Source organism: Coloeus monedula, assembly GCF_965178545.1.
Source record: "Coloeus monedula genome assembly, chromosome: 3".
Classification (NCBI taxonomy): Eukaryota; Metazoa; Chordata; class Aves; order Passeriformes; family Corvidae; genus Coloeus; species Coloeus monedula.
Genome location: NC_138783.1, coordinates 21224363 through 21246353, shown reverse-complemented (window position 1 = coordinate 21246353; position 21991 = coordinate 21224363). Strand labels below are relative to the sequence as shown.

At 35.4% G+C, this 21991-nt stretch overlaps 1 protein-coding gene across 18 annotated transcripts in view; it reads right to left on the bottom strand.

Annotated features, from left to right (window-relative positions):
* Positions 1-21991, bottom strand: part of ABI3BP (ABI family member 3 binding protein) — a 141202-nt gene that overhangs the window by 83769 nt on the left and 35442 nt on the right. For 17 of the 18 annotated variants that reach the window (XM_082277469.1, XM_082277483.1, XM_082277486.1 and 14 more), the window contains exons 5-11: positions 16212-16393; positions 13171-13232; positions 8043-8094; positions 7616-7678; positions 6498-6593; positions 6098-6175; positions 508-588 (exon numbers count right to left, since the gene is read on the bottom strand). In XM_082277469.1, the coding sequence (XP_082133595.1) occupies positions 508-588; positions 6098-6175; positions 6498-6593; positions 7616-7678; positions 8043-8094; positions 13171-13232; positions 16212-16393 (614 nt within the window). The remainder of the gene's footprint in view (positions 1-507; positions 589-6097; positions 6176-6497; positions 6594-7615; positions 7679-8042; positions 8095-13170; positions 13233-16211; positions 16394-21991) is intronic. The other variant, XM_082277482.1, reaches the window with a different exon arrangement.

The following is a 21991-nucleotide window of genomic DNA, read 5'->3' as shown; positions in this document are numbered from 1 at the left end:
ACAAAACTAACCATACAACACTGAGACAAAAGATGAAAAAAATCAGTAGAGCTTCTCTTTCCTTCAAGGCAAATAAAATTATATCCCATCACATGCAATATAAAATTGTTCTTATTCATATCTGTTGGTTACCTAAATGAACCTGTAATCAGAAGAGAATCAAGGAGGTAGTTATTTCAATTCTATCACGGAGATCAATTTTACAGACAGAAATTTTATGTTATGTCAACCATGCACATCACATAGACAGAAAGCATTAAGTTGAAAAATCAAATTGAATCATGCAGACAAATCTATGAAAGCCACAGTTCATCCAGAGCTAGGTGCATCCTTCTTTACAATTCATTCCAGCATTAGTCACTGCAACCACAAAAGGAACCAGAATATTTTAATCAGGACTTCCTTTGGAGCCAACACAAAGAGGAAGCAGCAAGAAGTAGAAAAATTCTGCTGGAGATAAAAAAGCACTTAATGTAGAAAGAATGTAAAAAGAGAAAAATTGGTTACCGAGTATGTTTTGAGTTTGCACCAGTTTGGGTTTAGGTGTTGATTTAAATTCTTCAGGTCCATGTGTTTTCTCAGCCTGAGCTAGAAGAAAGAAGCTTAATGTAATTTAAAATCCCTCTGAACTTTTCTTTATCTACTGCCCAAAGCCTGCTGATTTTCTTATCACCATTTCATCATGTCACATGATTAGAATGATTTCTACAGCAGCTCAACTCCGTCATGATTAGTATTTACATTTGTTTTCAGATGTGAAATCTATATGATGTTTTGGATTTATTTTGCTGCAGTTTTATATTAACAAAAGAAAATACAAGTCATGAAGAGCAAAGTTAAGGTCAGAAACACACACTGTACTTCTGTTACAGCCTCTTAAATTCATTATGTAAAATTGTGTAAAATGCATTTTACACAAGATCCATTACATCACAAAGTGCATTTACAAGTATTTTCCCTGTTACTCTGAATGGTTTTTAATCCTTCTAATATAAAAATTTTCAGGAACATAAAAAATACTCACCTGTAATACCTCAGCTCTTTCATTTTTCTAGTAATTATAGAATAGATTTTGATTTCCATTCATTCTTCTAATTCTGTATTTTCAGAGTAATACATGGGCAGTTTATTAAAAAGCCATTAAATGTATCTAAACTTAATTGCTGGCCATATTTTAATATATGACTGTATAACTGTCCTCTGCCATCTGTTTCACGTAACAATTAATGCCAGCGATAAGTAAGTCAAGGTCACTTCTTTCCTCTGCTTCTTGCTGGAGATCCCAGAGGTGTTTATACAGAATTGATCATCTAAGATTGTAAAATGACAAAGCTTATGCATATGGAACACAGAATGGTAAGGTCTCAGCCTTGAATGTCACAAGAGCATTAATTCCCTCCACAGAGCAAACTGCACAGTATTTAGCACACGTTGCTATTTGGAAGAGATCGTTAATATTGGTGGTTGGCATCAATATAGCACTAAGTTTTAATATTAATTTAATAAAAGATCACTTTCTTTTTGAGACACAATAGAAGACAGTTTGGTTTTTCCTGCATGCTCTGCAAGCTTTTTTCCACAATCTACTGAACATGCTTCAAGCAAGAACTGATCATGGAGGTTTATAAGCTTCTTATTTCATTTAGTGGAAAAAGGATGCTGTTTCCCACATTCTAAATAGTGGGATTTAGATGCTATTACAGTTACAACAATTACACTATTTTCTAGTTTGGAGTATGGTGCTTTCAGTGCCACACGTTCTTGAATCTCTACAGATGCTGCCTTGTTAGGGTTCAATTCAGCTTGTAAATCAGTTACAGCGCTGTTACTGTCAGTGCAAGGAGGATTTCATTGTCCAGAGAAGGTTGAGCAATTTCTCCCTATGAAACTTGCGGGAGAAAATTCAGTCATAAGAAACACTGAGGCAACAACTATCAAACCTGTACCTCAGAAGCACTTCAAAAGCTAATATTTCTTATTTGTGAGGTGCAATAATGAAAAAAAAAAAACCCCAAACAATTCCACACCAAATGCAAATACAGAATTCACGATGTTTTGGATTTTTTTTTAAAAGGTCAGAGGGTTTATACTCAAATGAAATGTGTCTTGTCAGATAAATTAGCTGAGCAAGCTGAATAAGATAAAGCATGCCTAGAACTGGAACAAAAGAAACCAAGCTCTCAGTTTTGCACGGAATATTGTAGGGATGACATGAAACTGAGGCAGACATTTTTGTTAAAAAAAGATACAGGAAGAAGAAAGTTTAGGCTCTGAAAGCTAAATTAGAGAAAAGAGAAATGCCTCTGACTATTCCAGGGTACCAGGTAAACTAGGCCTATTGTAGTGGTTCAAGGCTACAAAGTAGAGCATTAACACAGCCAAGTTACTTTACTATCCCCACGTGGAACACAGCAAGAATGCACTCAGACAACATTTCTTAAACTATGGTTCCTCTAATTTCCCTTGACCTTCTTTTCATCTACAACTGGAATTAAGATATTCTGATGAAAACATTAATCTCATTCCTGATATACCATGTGAGCACAAGGGGAACACTTCAGGGGCCGGAAGGAGGACAGAAGGAAGAGAACTTGGGTGACATGGCTACAAAGGAGTTATTTCAACTGAACATTAACCCTAGCTAATGAATTCAGAGCCAGCACTTTTCACACTTTTCTTTTCAAGTCTATTCTGTATTTCACTAATCTAATTCACTAAATTATAGTATAACCCCTTACATAATGAAATAACTTGCTTATTTTTTCTTTTTTCTTTTTTTTTTTAAAGCAACTAGTGCTTTCATGTCTCAGACTAATGTGCTCATATTTCTAAGTGTTGGTGGGCTCTAATTTCCCTGTGAAATTAACAGAAAGACCCATTTAGAGGAGAAAAAGTTGTAGCGGTAGTCTGAGGTATATTAGACAACAATTCAAAGATTGAGGAAAGCAGTACAGATTTGCGTTGTTGTGTCAAGACTAAATTAATCCTGAGTGGAAAATACTGTAACAAGCCTGGCAAAAACAAAGAATGAAAGAGCTTACTAACAAGTCTTTCCATGGAAATGCATGCCAAGGGAGGGAAGGATTGAAATTAAGAAAATGATGGGATGCCTGGTGGACAAATACATGAACAAAAGTTACTAAACTGTGTCACATCCCAAACCACACCCTTTGGTAAAGAGCCAGTGGAATACTAGGGCAGCCCAGCTCACAGAGCCTTTCAGATAGACTGCTTGCTGAAATACTTGGAGCTCCTTTCTTCTCTTCTAGCATGGCTGATGACACAATAGCTGCTACAGCACAGAGCTTCTTTTAAATCAATGTTCTGTTGCCAGTCTGGCACCAGTCCTTAAACCTTCCCCAGCAAATAATTATGTGTTACTCAAAGAATCCAGTATGATTTTTCAAATAGCAGTGTCTGAATGAAATACAGTGAAGTAGATCCTATTGCTAAGCTCAATTAATTATGCCTATATATTAAACTGTCTCCTAAATGCAACCCTTGCAAAAGGTTGGTGCTGAGATCTCTCACTTAAGTTACTCATAAAAGTCTGGCTAAAATCCTTAAGTATTCAAGTTATTTTTCCATATGCCATAGCAAGACAGAATTACACTAAAAGAACATTTTCCTTCTAAAGGATTCACTTTCACATCCCTGTTTCCTGACTTCCTTTTTTTTTCTCTGAAAGACTGCAACCATAATGGATACATTTTTTAATGTAAATAGTGTGACATACTCTTACTTTAACATGAGGCACTGGTGCTGAGATCAACAAATATCTGAAAGGAATGGTCACCACCTTTTTTTTTTTTTTTTTTTTTTAAAGAAACAGAAGAAAAACCACAAAGGATGCTTGAAATGGAAAATGAAAATCATTCTAAATATTTCAGTAACTATTGGTGTGACAGCAATGTGTTTAGTTGCAAAAAATTGTTACTTAATTGTTACAAGGAAAGACACTATCCCAACTTCATAAAAATACAATTCTGTGCTATGTCTAGACATGGTTAGAAATTCTACATGCTGGTACATAAATATAATTACAGAGCACAAATGAAAGGAAATGGAATGAACCAGCGCTCTCCTCTGCAGGTGCCACATTTCACACTCTTTACCTGACTGACCAATACATTCTGTCACAAGGAATGATACATTTTGATTGGATGAATCCAAGCTTGAGGGTTAGGATTTGAGGACATGGATTCTGATGGATAAACAACCATTTAAATTAATTCAGTTCTCACTTTCACAAAAATGGCAAAGTTCTAGAAAATATACTTGCAGATTGCCAGTTCTTAAAAAGCAGTTACTTAAACAAGGAAAATAATCTAGCAACATAGCCACAAAATTTAATTCCACAAGAGACCTTGAACTATAAGAGAAAACAAACCAAGCAAACAACCTAAAAAGACTGCTTATGGCTTTCTAAAAAGCATCCACACATTTTCAATGCAACCTTTGATAATAAATTCTTGTGAAGAAGCATCATTTTTTTTCCTCTTAATATTTAGGACGAACAGAAAAGAGCTATCCATCTGAAGGTTTTGCAGAAAGGAATGGATGGTTTAAAGTAGAATTTGGTAAATACAGTTATCTATTGAGTAGAAAATAAAATTCTTCAAACATTTTCCCAGGAAAAAATTTAAAAAGATGGAGCAGTTAGTCTGAAAGGTTGTTGTCAATGATTACATGATTTTGCTGCATTTCTTTGCCCCACACATTTTTAATTCCCTATGTAGTCATTGGGAGGGGTTTTTATTCTTTTTTTTTTTTTTTTTTTTACTAAGATGGTGTGATGAAGTTAAGCATAGCGTTTTTTATATATTTAAGGAATAAAATAAACACAGTCATATTTAGGGGCAGTATCTGCATGAATTGTGTGATGTCAAAGAAACCAAGTGCTACACCACTTCATCCAGCCACGAAAGACTTGATAGATAGGATAGAGTAATGCCAGCAAGATCACACAAGATGTCTAAACCAAACCAAAGCAAACCTTTGGTCATTTTTCCCTCAAATTCCTTTTTAATTTTAAATTCTTGTCACAGTTCAAGCACCCCTTCTTCTTTTCAGCAAAGAAGTTGGCAGAAGCCAGCTATTGTCTCTTGTGACAACAGAATCAAGACTTCAGACTCAGTTGTAGGATTAGAGCCAGACTACAGAAAATGAAGATAGGCATATGCCTTCTTAAACAATTCTGAAATGTGGGTCAATAAAGTGGGTGAAATGTTAATCTTCATCATTTGACTCTGAACAATTCAGCTCTTTCCAATCCTTTTCCCCGCCCATACTAAAAATGTTAAAATATAGGACTGTACTTGTCATACGAATTCATAGTCTGTCTGTGTTACACTAATTGGCTTCCTAAGCAAATGGAGGCAGTAAATCTTGCAGTATTTAAAATTTCACTTTACATTTTTGAACAGTCAAAAGTAGCATCTTACTACACCCTTTTATATAAGTGGTATTTTTTCAGCCCTGAATAGATGACAAAAAACTTCAATCTTCCAAATATGCGAGTTAATATATATTTCACAGACACATAGCCTAGGATCAAATGTTATATTCCTTTCCCATGTATTTACATTAATAGGACCAGTAAGTCCACAGGGAGAATGTGGTTAAGATTAATATGTTCAGACCTGAACTGAAATGGAACATTGTGATGTCATCCTCTGCACCCCCAAAATAGAACTTTTCACTGTTCTGTCTAAACCTCATGCATCCATTTCAAACAATCATGTTCTTATCCTTAATTTTCTTCTTCATATATTTCATTAAAGTCAGAATCTAAAGGTGCATCCCAAAAATCTAATTTTGCCATTTTTCACAATTTCAAGGCACCCATCACCCCACAAAGATATGGTTCTAATTCTTAGTTTTACAAACTTAACAGTTATATCACCTGAAACTTTCCTCCAAAATTAGATTGAGATTTTTATCCACATTACCACTCCTTGCCAGTTCGGCCACTATCCTCCTGTTTTCCAACCACTATTTTAACTGTAGATTAAGCAGCACAAAGATGGGTTTAATTTTAGTTTATATATTTGGCAAAGATATTCCACAGAGTTTCTAAAAACAGAATTTTCATTACCTGGAAGGGACTGTGGGGAGATTTCTTGAACTTCTGGTGTTTTGGATTCAGCAGGCCATACTCCAGTTTCATTCTTAGCTAAAAGAACAGACATTAGAGAGTAATTACAAAGATGTATCTGCTCTCTTTTACCACAGATTTATTTCTGTCCCACTTTAGTTTGACTTAGTAAGCCAACATGGATAAATGTGGAAAGCTGAGTACCTTTAGGACCCAACGAACTTCCACTGCACAATCACTACAAGCTACGTTAAACACATGAATTTTTGGTTTTGTTCTGTTCATTAAAAGACACTTCAAAAATAAAATTTACAGCAAGGATTTAATGACTTATGAATCATTATTTTCACAGTGCAAAATGGTTTTCAGTGTTTTTTGTTTGCCTAGCATTTCTGCTTACCCAGTTTTTTCCTGGATGCTTGAGGTATGTCATCTATTGTCAGGAGAGGAGGAAGTTTCTGCTGACTTTCGTTGAGACCTGGAACAATGAGGTGCACTACAGAGAAAGACATGTGCCATTAATTCCAGAAGAGATGAAAACACACAGTCTGTTCTCTGAGAAATGTGAGCAACTACTACTGAACTACTGTCAGTTTAGTCTGAGTATCTGGGAAACGAGTTTGTTCTAGCCCGTAATTATTGCTCCCATTTGGTGCTCTTTCCCCTTTACACCACTCCTTCTATTACCACCATTTCATGACTTATCAGAGTTGAAAACCATTCAATACTGGAAAACTGCAGCATCACAGATACTGGGACATGCTGTCTGGTGGGCCAAGCAGGCTCAACACCAGACGGTGTGTGTTTCATATCAATACACTGAGACTCACACAAAGAAAACTTAAGCCCAAGTTAGGCAGTCATAGAAAATATTTCCATATATAAATGACTAAGCAATAAATTCAGGAATAAATTGGTCACAAGGTGCAGGATGCAGTGAGCCTTTCATGGCTATTTCAGGCAGACCAGTAGTTCACCACACTGAGCACTATCTGACAGACTTTCTCCTATTTTTATGTTCTAAGCCAATATTGTGTATTCTTATAGGTCAAATGAACATAAAGCATGAAACTGAATGGCTTGGAGGGAAACAGTAATGCCCTGAGATCTAACAACAAATTCTAATTGCAAGATTTCTGTAGTTTAATATATCAGGTTTGTGACTGTAGATGGGATGATACTGTGCTACCTTAAAAGCCCAGTAAGAAAAATCCCTCATCTCAACAAGATCTTTGCCATAGAACTTCACTTGACGTATGAAAGAACTCCTTGCCTAAAACAGTGACAGTGTCTTCTTTTAAATCCAGTGACAATAAGATGATTCTGTTTCACTTAAGCTACAACACTCTTGAACCATCTGTGCCACCATAAAATATAAAAAATACTGTCTGAGCCAGCTGCAAAATACTCTTTGATATACAAGGAAAAACTATTAAGATCAAGAAAATTAAAAGCATTTGCACAATTTGAAGTTTCAACCAAGGGTTAAGAAAAACAGTAAAAATATCTTCTAGTCACCTAATATTGCTCCTGGGAGAGAAGAACTATCTGGTGTTTTTGACTGCGTCCGATTTTGAATGACTGTGGAGACAACACAGGGAGATTAGAAGCTAATTTTAAAAACCTCAAAATAAGAAATAAAACCACACCAGAAACAAACCTCAGCATTCTAAAAATATTTCCTCAATATTTGCAGATGAGAACACCATCCTAATCTTTTCTGTATTTACATTCAGTTTAAGAGACTGCAAACTGTGTTTCTTCTATATCATCTCTTAATCGTACACCTTTTTCCCCTGGCATATCAAATTTGGTGAAACTGACATTCTATGCTTATGTTATTACAGGGCCAGCTGCAGGCCATCCCATTGCCCTGACATTCATTTTAATCTCAGATTACTCTTGCAGAGTATGAGAATAAACTTTAAAAAAATCAAAAACTTACTTTGTTTGATTATTGTGACAGGGACCAACTTCTTATTATCACTGAATATAATCTGAAAAAAGAGAAAAAAGATAAAAGTAGTGCCTTGGGATAACTGCCATAATAGTAATTGAACTGAATAATAAAAATAGAGGGTTCTAATCCAATACCACGCCTGTCCCAAGTTAACACTGGATATGGCTCTGGCCCTGGTCCCTGATGGCTATGCTATTGCTTCAGTTCCCACGGGCTAGTGTGGTAATATTGCATTTTGATCTCTTTCTCTCAGCTTGAGATGTTTTGCTTAATAAAAACACAGTATTTGACATCTTAGGAAGCCCCAGCTCTTTTTTCTCCTAAGGATCTTTGGAGCACTCACTGGGGAGTAGTCCAGAATGCTAAGAAAAGCTGACATTTAACTACAGCAAAACATCTGAAACATATGCAATTACTACTTGGTCACAGGATAGAAATATATTCTCAGGGATACTATATTTAGAACACAGACTATTCCAGAACCAGGTGCACATTTGTAAACCATCAGCACTCTTGGGTGCATAGCCTGATTAAAGTAGATTAACTCAGAGTAATTTTGTTTAGAGGGATTGTTTCTAAAGCACAAGTGGTCAGCCACTCACGTGCTTCTTATATTTTTATGCTAAATACTTGGACTGTTCTGCTGTTCACTTCTCTTTGACCCAGATTACTTCTTGCCTGAAAGTGAATATTCCATTATATTAATACCACAAAAAAAAGGAACACATGAATGGACCCCACAGTTATTAAAGCAAGGAAACAGCTGATACCAAAAATGAGAATTAGTAACAAATTCTGAAAGCTTAATAATACAGTCAAGTGATGAGAGAAGGTAGACTGTAATGCTAGCAATATAAAAATGCTAAATACATTAAAGGAGGATTTTTTTTAGTTATATCTGAATTACAAGAAAGAAAAGAACTCTGACAATCACCTTCCATGCTAAATATATTCTGCTCTAATCAGAATCAGGTAATGTTAATTTTGCACTTTATGACATCTGGTCTACTTCATGTGAAAGAACATCTGCATGAAAAGTCAGCATTTGATGACAAAGTGCCAATCATTTACCTAAGGATAGGTATTTTTGTTCTATTCTAAATACTTCTGAAAAGCTTTAAAAACAATGGTTGGGTACACCTTAAACACATACCAAAGTTTAAAAAGCTGGAAGAGGCCAATCTCCACTAGTAAGATGGACATTTCCTTGGGGAAATGGATGGAGGCTACTTACTCTGCAAAAGCTATTACTGTCTGCTACCTAATAACAGTTTTGCATTGGTGTGAACATGGTCTTAAACTAAGTGAAGGTTTCAATCATTGTCATTATATGAGGATAGAAAAAAATCTTCCTTCTTTATTTTTTCTTTATTGTTAGCAAGTTTTACATTTCCATTTTGTCTTCTGGTGAAAAAATTGCATTGTAGATGATATGCTTTTAAAGCAGCCCTCTTGTTCCTGTGACTAACAAACAGGATGGAACACATTTATTAGAAGAAGGTGTTAATTTTATTGTATTTCTCATCAGAAGCTTTACAATCAATAAACAGCTCTGAAGCTGTAGTGAGCAATTGTGTAACCTCTACTGCAGAACTTCTAATCATAATTATTATCAACCTTTTTATTAGTAAAAAATTCTTATATTGACAAGAGAATCCTTTCTTTGTTGAATAATGGATGGCTACAATGATAGCAACATAAAAATGCCAAATACATTTAAATACATTAAAAATTTGGTTTTTCAACCAAGAATGAATAATTGACATGAAATCCATGTTCCCCAGCTGCTATAATTAGACTGCTCACCTTCACAGATCTGTAACAGCTGCAGTTGAAATCTACCCATATTGTCAAAGCTTTCTTCTCAGTTTCCAAAATGTGACTACTTTAGATATTCCTAGGTCTAGTAAAATTTACTACTTGTACAAACTATTTTGGAAACATCAGCCCATCATCTGTAGGAATGGTGCTATCAACCATATTTTTCAGAGAGACAATATAAGCATATAGGTATTAGGAACATTAGTTATTAAAACAATTGTTGCCACCATGAAAGAAGATGGCAAATAAGTTATTCCTTATCTTCAGAGGAAAATCAGGGATGTAAATTATACCATAGATCAGGAATCTTAACTTGTGACCATATACCTACAGCACATTGCTTACAGGATTGCAAATCTCAAGCGTTCTGTGAAACAGCACATGGCAACATTGCTTTAAGAGACCCTTGTTCGTTCTTTCTTTTCTTTCTTTTCTTCCTTTCTTCCTTCCTCCCTTCCCTTCCTTTCCTTTCCCTTTCCCTTCCCCTTTCCCTTCCCTTTCCCCTTTCCCTTCCCTTCCCTTCCCTTCCCTTCCCTTCCCTTCTTTCTCTGTTATATTCTGACACTTCAAAAAGCCAAAACTAACTGGCATGCATGTAAGAGACTCCTCAAGGAAGGATCATGGTCAGTCTGGATTGAATAAGTTTTGGAAGAGCAGGAATGTTTTACTCTAGAGTTTAACATGTAGTAGAAGCTAACAATCCTCTTTGGCTGGAAAAACTGGGGAGGACCCCACCTTCCAGGCTGACATTATGAAATTAGAGGAACTTAACCAGAGAGAAGAGGAAATAAATTTCTAATGCATTTTCTCTGCTCTCCCACTACCCATTGTTTATGAAGGGAAGAAGAATGACCATTCCTAGAGCACTTCTTTTCTTCCACACTCTCATTAGTTGCTGCTCACACAGCCCCAGGAGCTTAGACAAACTTAAAGGATGAAACTGCCAAAAGAAACACAAGATGATACGTGACCGATGTTGAAAGGGCAAATGACTAGATGGGCTGGTAACATTGTTTTAATAAACAGCCTTTAAAAATGTCCTTACAGAGAAGAGTTAGGACCATGTTGATATGAGTCAGTTGTGTCTTTGGAGCAAAATACAGCATAAACAAACTTGGCCTAAATAACGCTCATTCTCGCTTTGCGTCGATGATCTGATTGCGCCACTGAAACATACCCCACCTAGCGCTGTGGAAACTGAAAGAACAATGGGAACTATCTGCTTTTTGGCTTTTTGCACCACTGAAGTGAGAATGATAAGAGAATTTTTAGAATAATCTATGGAATGCTTTCATGATATTTCTGTGGAGGGTGATAAAGCAGTACTGCTCTGGAGCTAAGCCCTGTGAAGATCACAAAAAAGACTAGATGTTGGCTCTAGTCCTCCTTTCATACTTGTGCTGTGCAAATATTTGCAAAACTGTTTTCACTCACTTTCTCAGAACTTCTCCCACATAAATAGAATGCCTACTTCCACAGAAGCAGCGCAACAGTCAGGGTTCTGGCACAGAGCATTTGCTGAGAGGAGCAAAGGAACTCAGCTTGCACTCCATATCCCAGGATGAATTACCTGATCTTGGGCAGTCCTGTGTAACTTTAAAGACACTTATGGGACCAAGGCAAAGAACAGTAAAGTTGGCTTCATCAACATAATGAGATGAGCACCCTCCTGAATATCTAACCAACTGGATTCATATTACTCACAAATAAAGCATTTTCTCTTGAATGCAAGGCATAATTATCTTTCCTATAACCTAGGCATTATACCGATCTAACTCTATATATGATGCAATAATTGAAGTATTACTACCCTAAATGAATGGAAATGGCCTCAAGTTGCACTGGGGAGGTTCAGATCAGATATTAGGAAAACCCATTTTCACAGAAAGGGGTGTCAAGCATTGGAAATCACTGCCTAGGGAAGTGGTGGAGCCATCATGCCTGGAAGTGTCAAAAGAAGTGTGGATATGGCACTTGAGGACATGATTTGATGAGAAACATGGTGGTGGTGCTGGGTTAGCAGCTGGACTTGAGGAACTTAAAGGTCTTTTCCAATCTTAATGATTCTATGATTCTATGCATACTTAATTATTCATAGAAGAAAATTTATTTCATGAATTATGGTTTGATTCCTGAAGGAATTCAAGGTCTGATAATTACAGACCATTTATAATATTCTGAAATATGAAAAACAAACAATGAGAAACCATACATTACCATTTCCTACCATGAAAACACTTGGAAAATCTGAGACAGAAGAGAATTGTGAAGAATGGGTTATTCTCTTGTAATAATTGACACTCATGAGTTAACCCTTTAAAATCTCTAAAGTAAGAAGAATTTCTAAAATTTTTCTTGGGAAGTTATCCTATAGTCTACCACAGGGATAGTAACTTAAAAAGAAGCAGAACAAAAAAAAATCCTCCAGAATATTAGGTGCTGAAACTTGCACTTTGATGAAAAAACAAGAAAAGGAAATACAAAGAAACCAATTTAATCTCATACTAGAACTGGTAATGCTTAAAAGTTATGACTAAAATGTCTATTTTTCACTGTATTAAAAGTCACTAGCTGGTTCAGTCTAGAGAGCCTTCATTTCTGCTTCAGCTCTTGGAAGAAAAAAGTATCTGTGTACATGAATCCAAAATCAAATGAAATCCATCCATGCTTGTTTGTGTTTATGAAAAAAAGTCAGGTGAGGTAAAAAAAAATTAATTATCTATTTATACAAATCATCAATTTTTTTACAAAATGGTAAAAATTCTACCATGTCACGTAAAAGAATTTAATGGACAGCCTAGCAAACTTGATTAAATTGCCCTTTCTGGTGTCCTCTGGTTCCGCAAACACTTGCCTCATATATGGGAACTATCAGTGAATTCAATGGGATGACTAATTTAGAAGACCTGAGTATATACAAAATGACTCTATAAAATCATACCACCAAGTTATCCCAAGGTTAACTGATCACAACAAATATCACAGGTTAACAAACCTGACTACTACAAAGGAATAAGGCAATTTTAAGTTTGGAATCTACACATGGAAACCATCAAATTCATCTTTGATAGATTGGAACAAGTGTATGTAATCATCTTAGTTGCAGTTCTCAGTTATTTTGTCCATCCACACATTAAAACATTTTTCCAAACAGTGCATTTAACATATTGTTTTTTATATTGGCAATTTGTGGCCTTGATAATGTCTTTCTCACTTTAGTGAAACAGAGAATAAAAGATTTGATCATATGAAATACAGATCAGGTATAAAAAAAAGAGACTGTTTTGCATACCTGTGTTTGGGAATTGGGTACCAACTTGTACATATTCTGGAGTTGCCCATTTACTTTTTTACCTGTTTTGACAGAAAGATAAATAAATACACATAATTATTTTTTTGTTTTGTCCAAAGCAAAGCAAACCAAGTTTATTCACCTTTTTTTTTTTGGCAGCTAGGAAAGTTAGGAGGCTTAATTCAAAGCCTGTATAAAAACACATCATGGAAAAATGTTTTTGTCCTGTGTCTTCAGATCCATTAACAGATGCAGACGCAAGGCCTTCTCTTCACATTTTGACAGCAAGGAAATGAAATGTACTCTTCTTGTTTTGTTTATGGTTTTGTTTATTTCAATCTATGAACAAAGTAACCCACAGATTTAAACTCCAAATTTTTTCTCTTAGGTTTTCCTCTGAGTTTCTAAGAAGTAGAAGTTTCTTGTGATGTAGCTGCTAAGTAAGTCAAGAAACGGTTCTGTTCAGCACCTATTTGATTCTAGCATGATGCTTCAAACTTTCTCTGTATCTTCCACCTATCTACACTTTTCTGCTGCCTTTGCAACGATGGGTGTGCAAACGAGTCAAGTTACATGTTATCATATTTTTTTCAAATTCCATCCAAAACAGATGAGAAGTAGAAAAATAATTTCAACTCTAAAAAATATCAATTGAGATACATTTCATTTGGGAAAAAATCTTTCAAAGTGCTTGATACTTCTAAGGAACAGGACTTACTGTTGGCCTAAATTCAATGGAAAACTAACAGAAGTTTCACACTGACTTCATGACAAAATCATGGTAAGATGGTCAGAAATAAGCTACTTTCATCTCTTCTGACAAAAATCAGTTAAATAAATGCTGAACATTTGCCATGCCTTTCATGTGTTCTCAAATCATGAATTAAAAGCAGATTCTCCTCCCAGCCCCTCCCAACATGTTTAGTACATAACAAAAATTTGGCCTGTGGATTCAGCAAATCCAGAAACATTCAAAAGAACTTTCAGTTTCTAGTAATTTATATATTCTTCAGTGGGAAAAAGAACATTTATGGTGAAGGATGTTTGGTTTCTGTTGAGATGCTTCCCCTATATGGGAAGAAATTGAGTTGATAAAAGACAGGAAATTAGAACAGAAAAGAAGTGTCTGTTTGTGTTGATTGATAAACTATATAGGCATCTGGTTATACATTTATTATAAATATACACTCTTTGTTTACCCCCCACATTTTCTGTATCTACCTGCTATATACTAAAAATATGAAAGGCTTGAATCTGAAAGTGCTGACAGTTTTCTGATTAGAAGATACTTTATCAATAGACCAGAATGCAGATGTGCAGGGTAGTCACAAGCTCCCTGGATTTAGTTGCTGCAGCAACGTTCACTGAATATACAAGTCTACAGTCTAGACAAAAGAAATCTTATGTAAATAGAATATGAACTCTTACAAGAAAGAATCTTTCAACCAAAGTCAGTGGGTCTCCACAAACTTACAAGAATGATGCTCCTGGCCTATTAGAAATGTAAAATGTCTGTAAGAAACACCATTTAGAAACATATTACATACAAAGAAAAAATTTATTGATGTTTGTGGATGTTTTTATCAGTCTTGAACACACTAACAAACTATTAACATTTTTCACTCTTCATTCCCTCTTATTCTAAGTGCTGAAATATATTTCAGCACTTGCTCTAAAGATGACTTTAAGGTGTTTGAAATGTAATAAAAATCAGACCCTGGGTAATACATCTTTAAGGCTGTGAAGCAGAGCTTTTTGTGAATCAGGTATGGGAAAAGGTTACCACCATTATCCTCTTTAAGCTCATGGTATAGCAGTGGCATTATTCTGGACTGCTAAAACAGCTCTATGGACACTGGGCAGGTGCTTCTAAGTTACAGCTTTGTACTTTATAATGAAGGCCAGCAAAGCTCTTTATTAGGGAGTATGAAGGTTTTTTCAGTGTTACAAGCCACCATACTGCTCTCCTCCCTTTTACACGTATATTAAGCTCTGTAACTCACCTACAAGCTGAAACTGAAGGCCAAATGAAATTTCAGCTTAAAATCTCATATGAATAAGGCTCTCTAATGAGAATTCCCATTCTTTATGTTTTGAATCAAGCTAAAAACAGTAATCATAGGAGTTTGCAGCATCTTCTGACCATCATGTTCAGAAATATCTTTATGCAAATGTTTGAGGAAAACAAAACAAATTGGATAATCTCTGTTAAGCCCTCTCTTCCTTTCATTAAAAGGAGGAAAACTCTGCTGATGCTTATTTCCTCTACAGGTATGAGTGATTCTTTCAGCAGTACATGTTTTTACAAGGGTTAATTTGACCTCACTTTTCCTACATTGTCTTGGGACTTTAGAGAGGAACCTTACAATATGACTGAGAGACAGACAGATGTAATACACTGCCTCCATGAAAACACAAACAAAAGCATCCACAACACTGCATGCTTCAGACATAATCCTTATAATACCTTGATTGAAAATAAGCTTCAAATTCAACTTTTGAGTGGAGTCATAAAGGGCCCATTGAGGTAGGACAGGCCCTGTCTAGCTTGAAGACCAGCTTCAATGTAAATCCAGTTATAAAAGGAGATTCCAACAACTCCAATAATTTCCATCACTCATATTAGTTGACGGAAGAAAGTAAATGGATTAGGTGGACGATGGTTGATGCATTAGTTCGTTAGTTGATCATCTTATTATTCATGGCCTAAGGTAAAAGCTTAGAATCCAGTCAGAAGTAAAAATTTACATACTCAACCCTTAACGTGTATCTGTACTAAACACCATTAGAGTCCTACCAACCTGCATCAGATCCTCTATTTGCAATGACAAGAGAACAACTTTCGGAAGACTAGATGGCAGGTTTTCAAAAACAAAATATTTCTAGTTTCAGCAATTCCTAAAAGAATTTTTTAGGAGCATAATGGATGGCATTTAAACAATAAAAACCTGATCAACAGCTTACTCTAAGTAGTACCATAATAGAGGAAAAAATACAGTCAAAATCAGCAGCTATTTGATTAATTATTGTCAAATACTTACTGGAGAGAACTGTCTTATGATTCAAAGTCTTGCTCCAAATACTATCCTCTACATTGTCTTTAACTCCAAATTCATAAGGTGTGTTTGGCTTCAGATTGTCAATCACTGTCTCTGTAGCTGGGCAGAGCTGAAACACCCATTTCTTGTCTTTACCTTTTTCTCTGTAGCGAACTGTATAGAACCTGCTCGGGGAAAAAAAATAGATCTACACAAAGGAACTCATGATAACCATTTTTGTGAGGAAATAATAGTAACAATAATAATAATAATAATAATGTTATATTGTTCTTGTTCTTTCTGCCTCTTTATGGTCACCAAATATCAAAAAGCCAGCATTTATTCCACATATATGTACCCCATCATTAGGAGTATCATTCAAAGAGCAAAAGGACATTCACAAACACCCGTGTGTGTGAGGTTCTACCCACAAAGTGCAAGCTCATTTTCCAAGCAGTTCCTGTGATTCCGACATATGCCAGAACTAGTCAATTGAATCATAAGTCTGCTAGTCAAGAAGCCTCAACTGATTTCTCAAAATCTTCCATTTGCATCCAGTGAAAGGTGTTCCCATCAAACCTAGTCCAAAAGCATTCTCCAGGGAAGACCAGTAACAGTCATTGTTTGTATAACACATTCCTCATTCAGAAATCCCATTAAGTATTGCCCACACTTCAAACAAAAAAAAAAAAAACCCAAGACATTACTTTCAGCAGTTTAAATCAATAATGTGATGAATACTAACAGATTATGAAATCAAAAACATTTCTACAGAAATTGCCCAATTCTGTCAGGGAGCACCACCCTGAAAAAGTATGACTGCAATGCTAACCAATCAAAAACAAGGCAGTGGAAATGGTGAGAGCTACAACAAAAGAACTCCCCTGCTGACTGTAGTCTCATTTTCAATATATGTGCTGAATCACTCCAGAATGGAGTGGAGGTTTCTGGTTTTGGAAAAGCAAATCTCAGAGAGATTTGGCAACTTTTTAATCCAAGTATTACTGAAAATTGTTACACATAAATAATTCATATCCATTGTCCATACCTATCTCACATTTACATCATCTGAAAATGGATTAATTCAGTCCAATTGTATTTTGCCACACTTAAATAGAACGACTTAAAGCTTGCAAATCAAGGTTGTGAGATTTATTACAGGTATTATATAGACAAACATATAGAGACAAAGGAAGAGAACTTAAAAAAACCCAAACCAACAAAAAAAAGGTTCTTAAACAACTGAAAAGGCTTCAAAAGTCCATTCTAAAACTACTTAGTGGACCAAATCTAATACAGTGAATGTATAAAGCTACTTTTGCCAAAGTTACAGAAGAGCACTTTCAGAAGTTTACATGAAACCTGACTGTTGAGTACACAGAAATTCCTACCTCATTACTAAAACACAACCTAAGACAAGGCAAGCGTCACTCATGGAAAATGTTTCCACACATAATGGTTCACTTTGTTTACATAGTTTATCTTATAACTGTCAAATTTGTTTTCTTGGCACCGAAAAGATAGATTCTCCTAGTTTAGTTGCTACAATTCCGTTCATTTGGGTACTTCACCAGGTTACAAAATCAGTATTTATGTTGGCTCAAATAACTTCATTAACTGTACTACTTTGAAAAGGAAAGGTAAAAAACAGGAATTAAAAAGAAAGACAAGTAGTGAATATCCTCTCTCAGTTCCAGGACTACCAAGGAATAATCTGGCTCCTTACTTCTGTGGGCTGTGATCTGATCAAATGTCAAATAATAGACCTAACTCTCAGTCAAACTGACAAAGAACATTTCAGAAAATCAATTATTGGCAACATTAAAAGAAAGAAAATTTCTTCTACTTTATCCTCTTAATCCATTTGTGTGTAGTCACATAGAAATTAACCAACAGGAAAAGCTTACTTGAACTCCCTGTCACTGACTTGCAAAAAATGTAACTTTAATAAACAAATTCAATCTTCAACACAAATTCCTCTTACTGGGCCCCATACAGTCTTTTGGGATGGGATTTGGAATAAGTATAGATATCAAATGCGAATTTAAGTGGAAATAGTCACCTTCTTCCCTTGCCTGAAAGAGGAATTTTCATTTGTTTTCATCTTCATCCTCACCTTTTCCTACTTGCTTTAGTCCAATAGGATAGAAATAAAGTGATTGTATGTGATGGAAAAAAGAGTAAACTGAATCAGTTCAGTTATTGAACAATCTGAAAGAACACCTGCATCAGAAATGAGGAGAAAAAAACCACTAAAAATTTGTTGATAATGAATAGACTTTTAAGTGGCTGTTCCCACTTGCTTCTAGCTGCAAAAATGTTCTACTTTTTAATGCTGGTTCCACACCTGAAATTTCCTTCACCCTAACATGAATTAAAATACCAAGAACACTTGCACAACAAACTCCCCCTCCATCTTTCACTTAAATTCAAGACTATTATAAAATCTGAAAAGAAGATTTTCATAATTGTGCCAAACTATGCCATTAGAAAGAGAAACACACAGCATAGAAGAAATGTGCTCTCAACTCTAAGGTTTCCAAGCCTATAAAAACTTCACCAAGGGTATAATTATTTCAGTGGAAACTTGCCATTCCGAGTACTAAAAACACTGACTGCGATGACAGAATTTCCTCAACCATTTCAATAAAAAGCAATAAAAATGAAGTTCCATTTAACAATTTGCAGGTCACAATAATTTGACTATTAAAAATATCTAAATATCTACATGTGCTTTTGGGTAAATGCAATCATTTGTTTATAGAGTAAAAATTCAGAAATGCCAGGTTTTGTCATCAAAGAACAACAACTCATTGTTAAACCAGACCAACAAACTGCCAAAAAAAATGCAATTTCTGTGTCTGCCTGAGAACACTGTAGAGATTGAATTTTGTTGTAATTTTAATTTCTCCCTTTTTCAAACCTTTCTTTCATCAAAAATATAATATCAAAAAGTCAACACATATAATTGAAGACATGAGAAAGCAGTAAGATCCAGTCACCACTCACATCTATCAATCCCCTTGTGGCAGTGACATACATGCACAAAATGAGTGCAGCTGGCTGAACTGGAAACACTCAGCAAAACATCTTCATAGATTCCCCCCAGAATGACAGAAGGAAGGCTGAAATAGAGCGCTGTCACATTCACATAGAAATGAAAGCTACACTACATGTTTCTCAAATAAAACTCTTCCCCATTATCTCTGTGACATAAGAACAGGAAAAACTGATTGCACACCACAGGGCCCTAACAGCCAATATCCAAGTAATACACTGTGGAACAGTCCTAGGAATGCTATTCCCACCTGTGAATACTGGTTTGATATTTCAGCAAGGACACAGCACACCCAGTTACACTTGGTGAGAATTTATTTTAATCTAGATTCTCAGCAGGTATAAAGAGCTAACAATATTTAACTTAATATTTAATTTTGATCAATTATTTGTTGTGTGTTTTGGTGGGGGAGATTTTATCAGAACCATGTTTATTGACATCTCTTGTATTTCTATCTACAACAAATGCTAATCAAATGATTTCAGGGCTCACTCTGTTTCTTTTCTATATAAAACACTAGAGCTCTTCTGTTAAACCCCATTAAAGTTAGTACCTCCCTCTCTTGCCCTATCAGGCAATGCTTCACTCATTTGAAGATACCACCCACCAATCAGGCCCCCCTGATTGGTGCTGTAGAGAAATTTTATCTCCTCCCTTTTTACTAGACAGCTGAAAGGATAATAAACTGCAACAATTAAAAACAAAACGTGTCATGGGCAGGTGAGGGGTATTGTTGCACTCAGAATTAAGTGCAGTAATAATGAGAAAAAAAAAGCAAAACCCACCGCAGCAGAGGAATAAAGAGCCCACATTCATCAAGACAGCCTCTCTCCATATGCACTTGGGCAACATCATAGAATGTTTAGTTGCTTTCTTGAAACTCTGTATTTTTTATGATATTTTGACTTTGCTTGCCTCCACATAAGATGTACACAAAATGTAATGGCAGAAATAAAATAAGTAAAACCAATTTCATCATTTAAAGGAAGCCACAAGGGCATGAGATTACTCCATAGGCCAACCACTGTAGTGATTACTGTATCTGCAAAGTCAATGTACAAGACTCTCAGCCTGACACAGAAGGTTGTTTCTCTTCTATGTTCAGCTTACATAGTTTGTTTTTTTAAAACTCTACAATGCAAGGCAGTGCTCAGTTTAGAGACAGCCTTTTCTTTGCACAAGAAATCAAAATACAATGAGCACTTTAAAGAAGCAGCACACAGAGTTTTTGCTTTTGAGATTAAGCAAATCTTATTCACTGTTAAAAGAAGTAAAATTCTAGGATGGATAGGCAAGACATTAAGTTTTCATCTATCAGTGTGAAGGATACTGTTTTGCCAAGAATTCTAGTGCCATCTTTCCATCTTTTAACCAAATCTCATTTCAGCCAGGTTCCCAGAATGTGCCCGCACAGTCAAATATTCAGACACAAACAATTAGATACTGGAAATCTTATAAGGCAGATGGTTTTATGAGATTTCAAGAGTAGGTCAGTTTGTATAAATATCATGGGTTTATTTGGAACCGGGTCCCAACCAAAACTCCAAACAATTTAATCAAGACTATTTCAGTAACACGTAACACCAAACAAACAATTAAGCCTTGGAGATATAAGAACATTCCAGCTCTGAGATTTCATGTCACCAGAGACAAAAGATTATGAAGCTCTTTTCTTTTTTGTTCATGGAAATCAAATCGGAATTTTTTAAAAGATACCATTAGCCTACCAGATATTTATTTATTTATTTATAGTTAGACTTCATTAGAAGCCCAGCATCCATCTAATGTTAGAAAGTAATACAAGAAATGGCTTGAACTACGATTTTTCAGACACTGAGTGTTGCGCAAGTTAACACATGAAGTTGATTATATTGTTTCCTTTTTTACTGCTAAGTTTACTTTAAAGTAAACACTGACATATATAAAAAATGGAAAGAATGACACCAGTGATGGTTACCGGTTAAGTTTGCAAAGCATTTTCTAATTTAGTTTTCACTTTTACATGATCACTAACATTCACTTCTTTTACTTAAAACTTTTAGTAGAATGACAGAAATGAAGAGTAAGAGGCTCTGAAGAGTGTGAGGCTGAACAGCAAAAAATCACTCCAGTTTAAACAAGCTTTTAGCATATACTCCTGCAGCATCAACTCAAAAGCATCTCAAACTCAAGATGTGTATTTGCTGCTGTATGTTTTCCTTTAAGAAATTTTGCTAAGTTTAAAATACATTTTGTATGCCACTTGCAACACAAAGTATGACTTAGTTGGGAGCTGCATAGTGACAAAAGTTTTTAAATAGGCACAGGAAGAGATAGGCACATATCTTTCTGAATTTAGGGCTTTAAAAACCCTACTTCTATGGACTATACCTCATAAAGACTAAGTATGGACTCTCCTCTGGTTTTCCCTTACGGTTTTTCTTCCTTTTTTTTTAAAGCACCAGATAAAAATGAAATAAACCACAAAATCTGTGCTACTTGCAGCTATGACATTAGAACATTTAAATCACAGGTGAGCCAATTTAAACAACACCAATGTGAATTTCCCATAGTTTTTAACTTTAAAAAGACATACCTTCAGGTTTTAAATTTCTATTTTGCATGTATGTCAAAGTGTGTTTGTTTTTCTATACAACCCACTCCATAGAATATTATATTTTACTGTATCTATAAACCCTGCTTTCATCTAACACGGAAAATAATGGGGTTTGTTCCATCCCCTGAC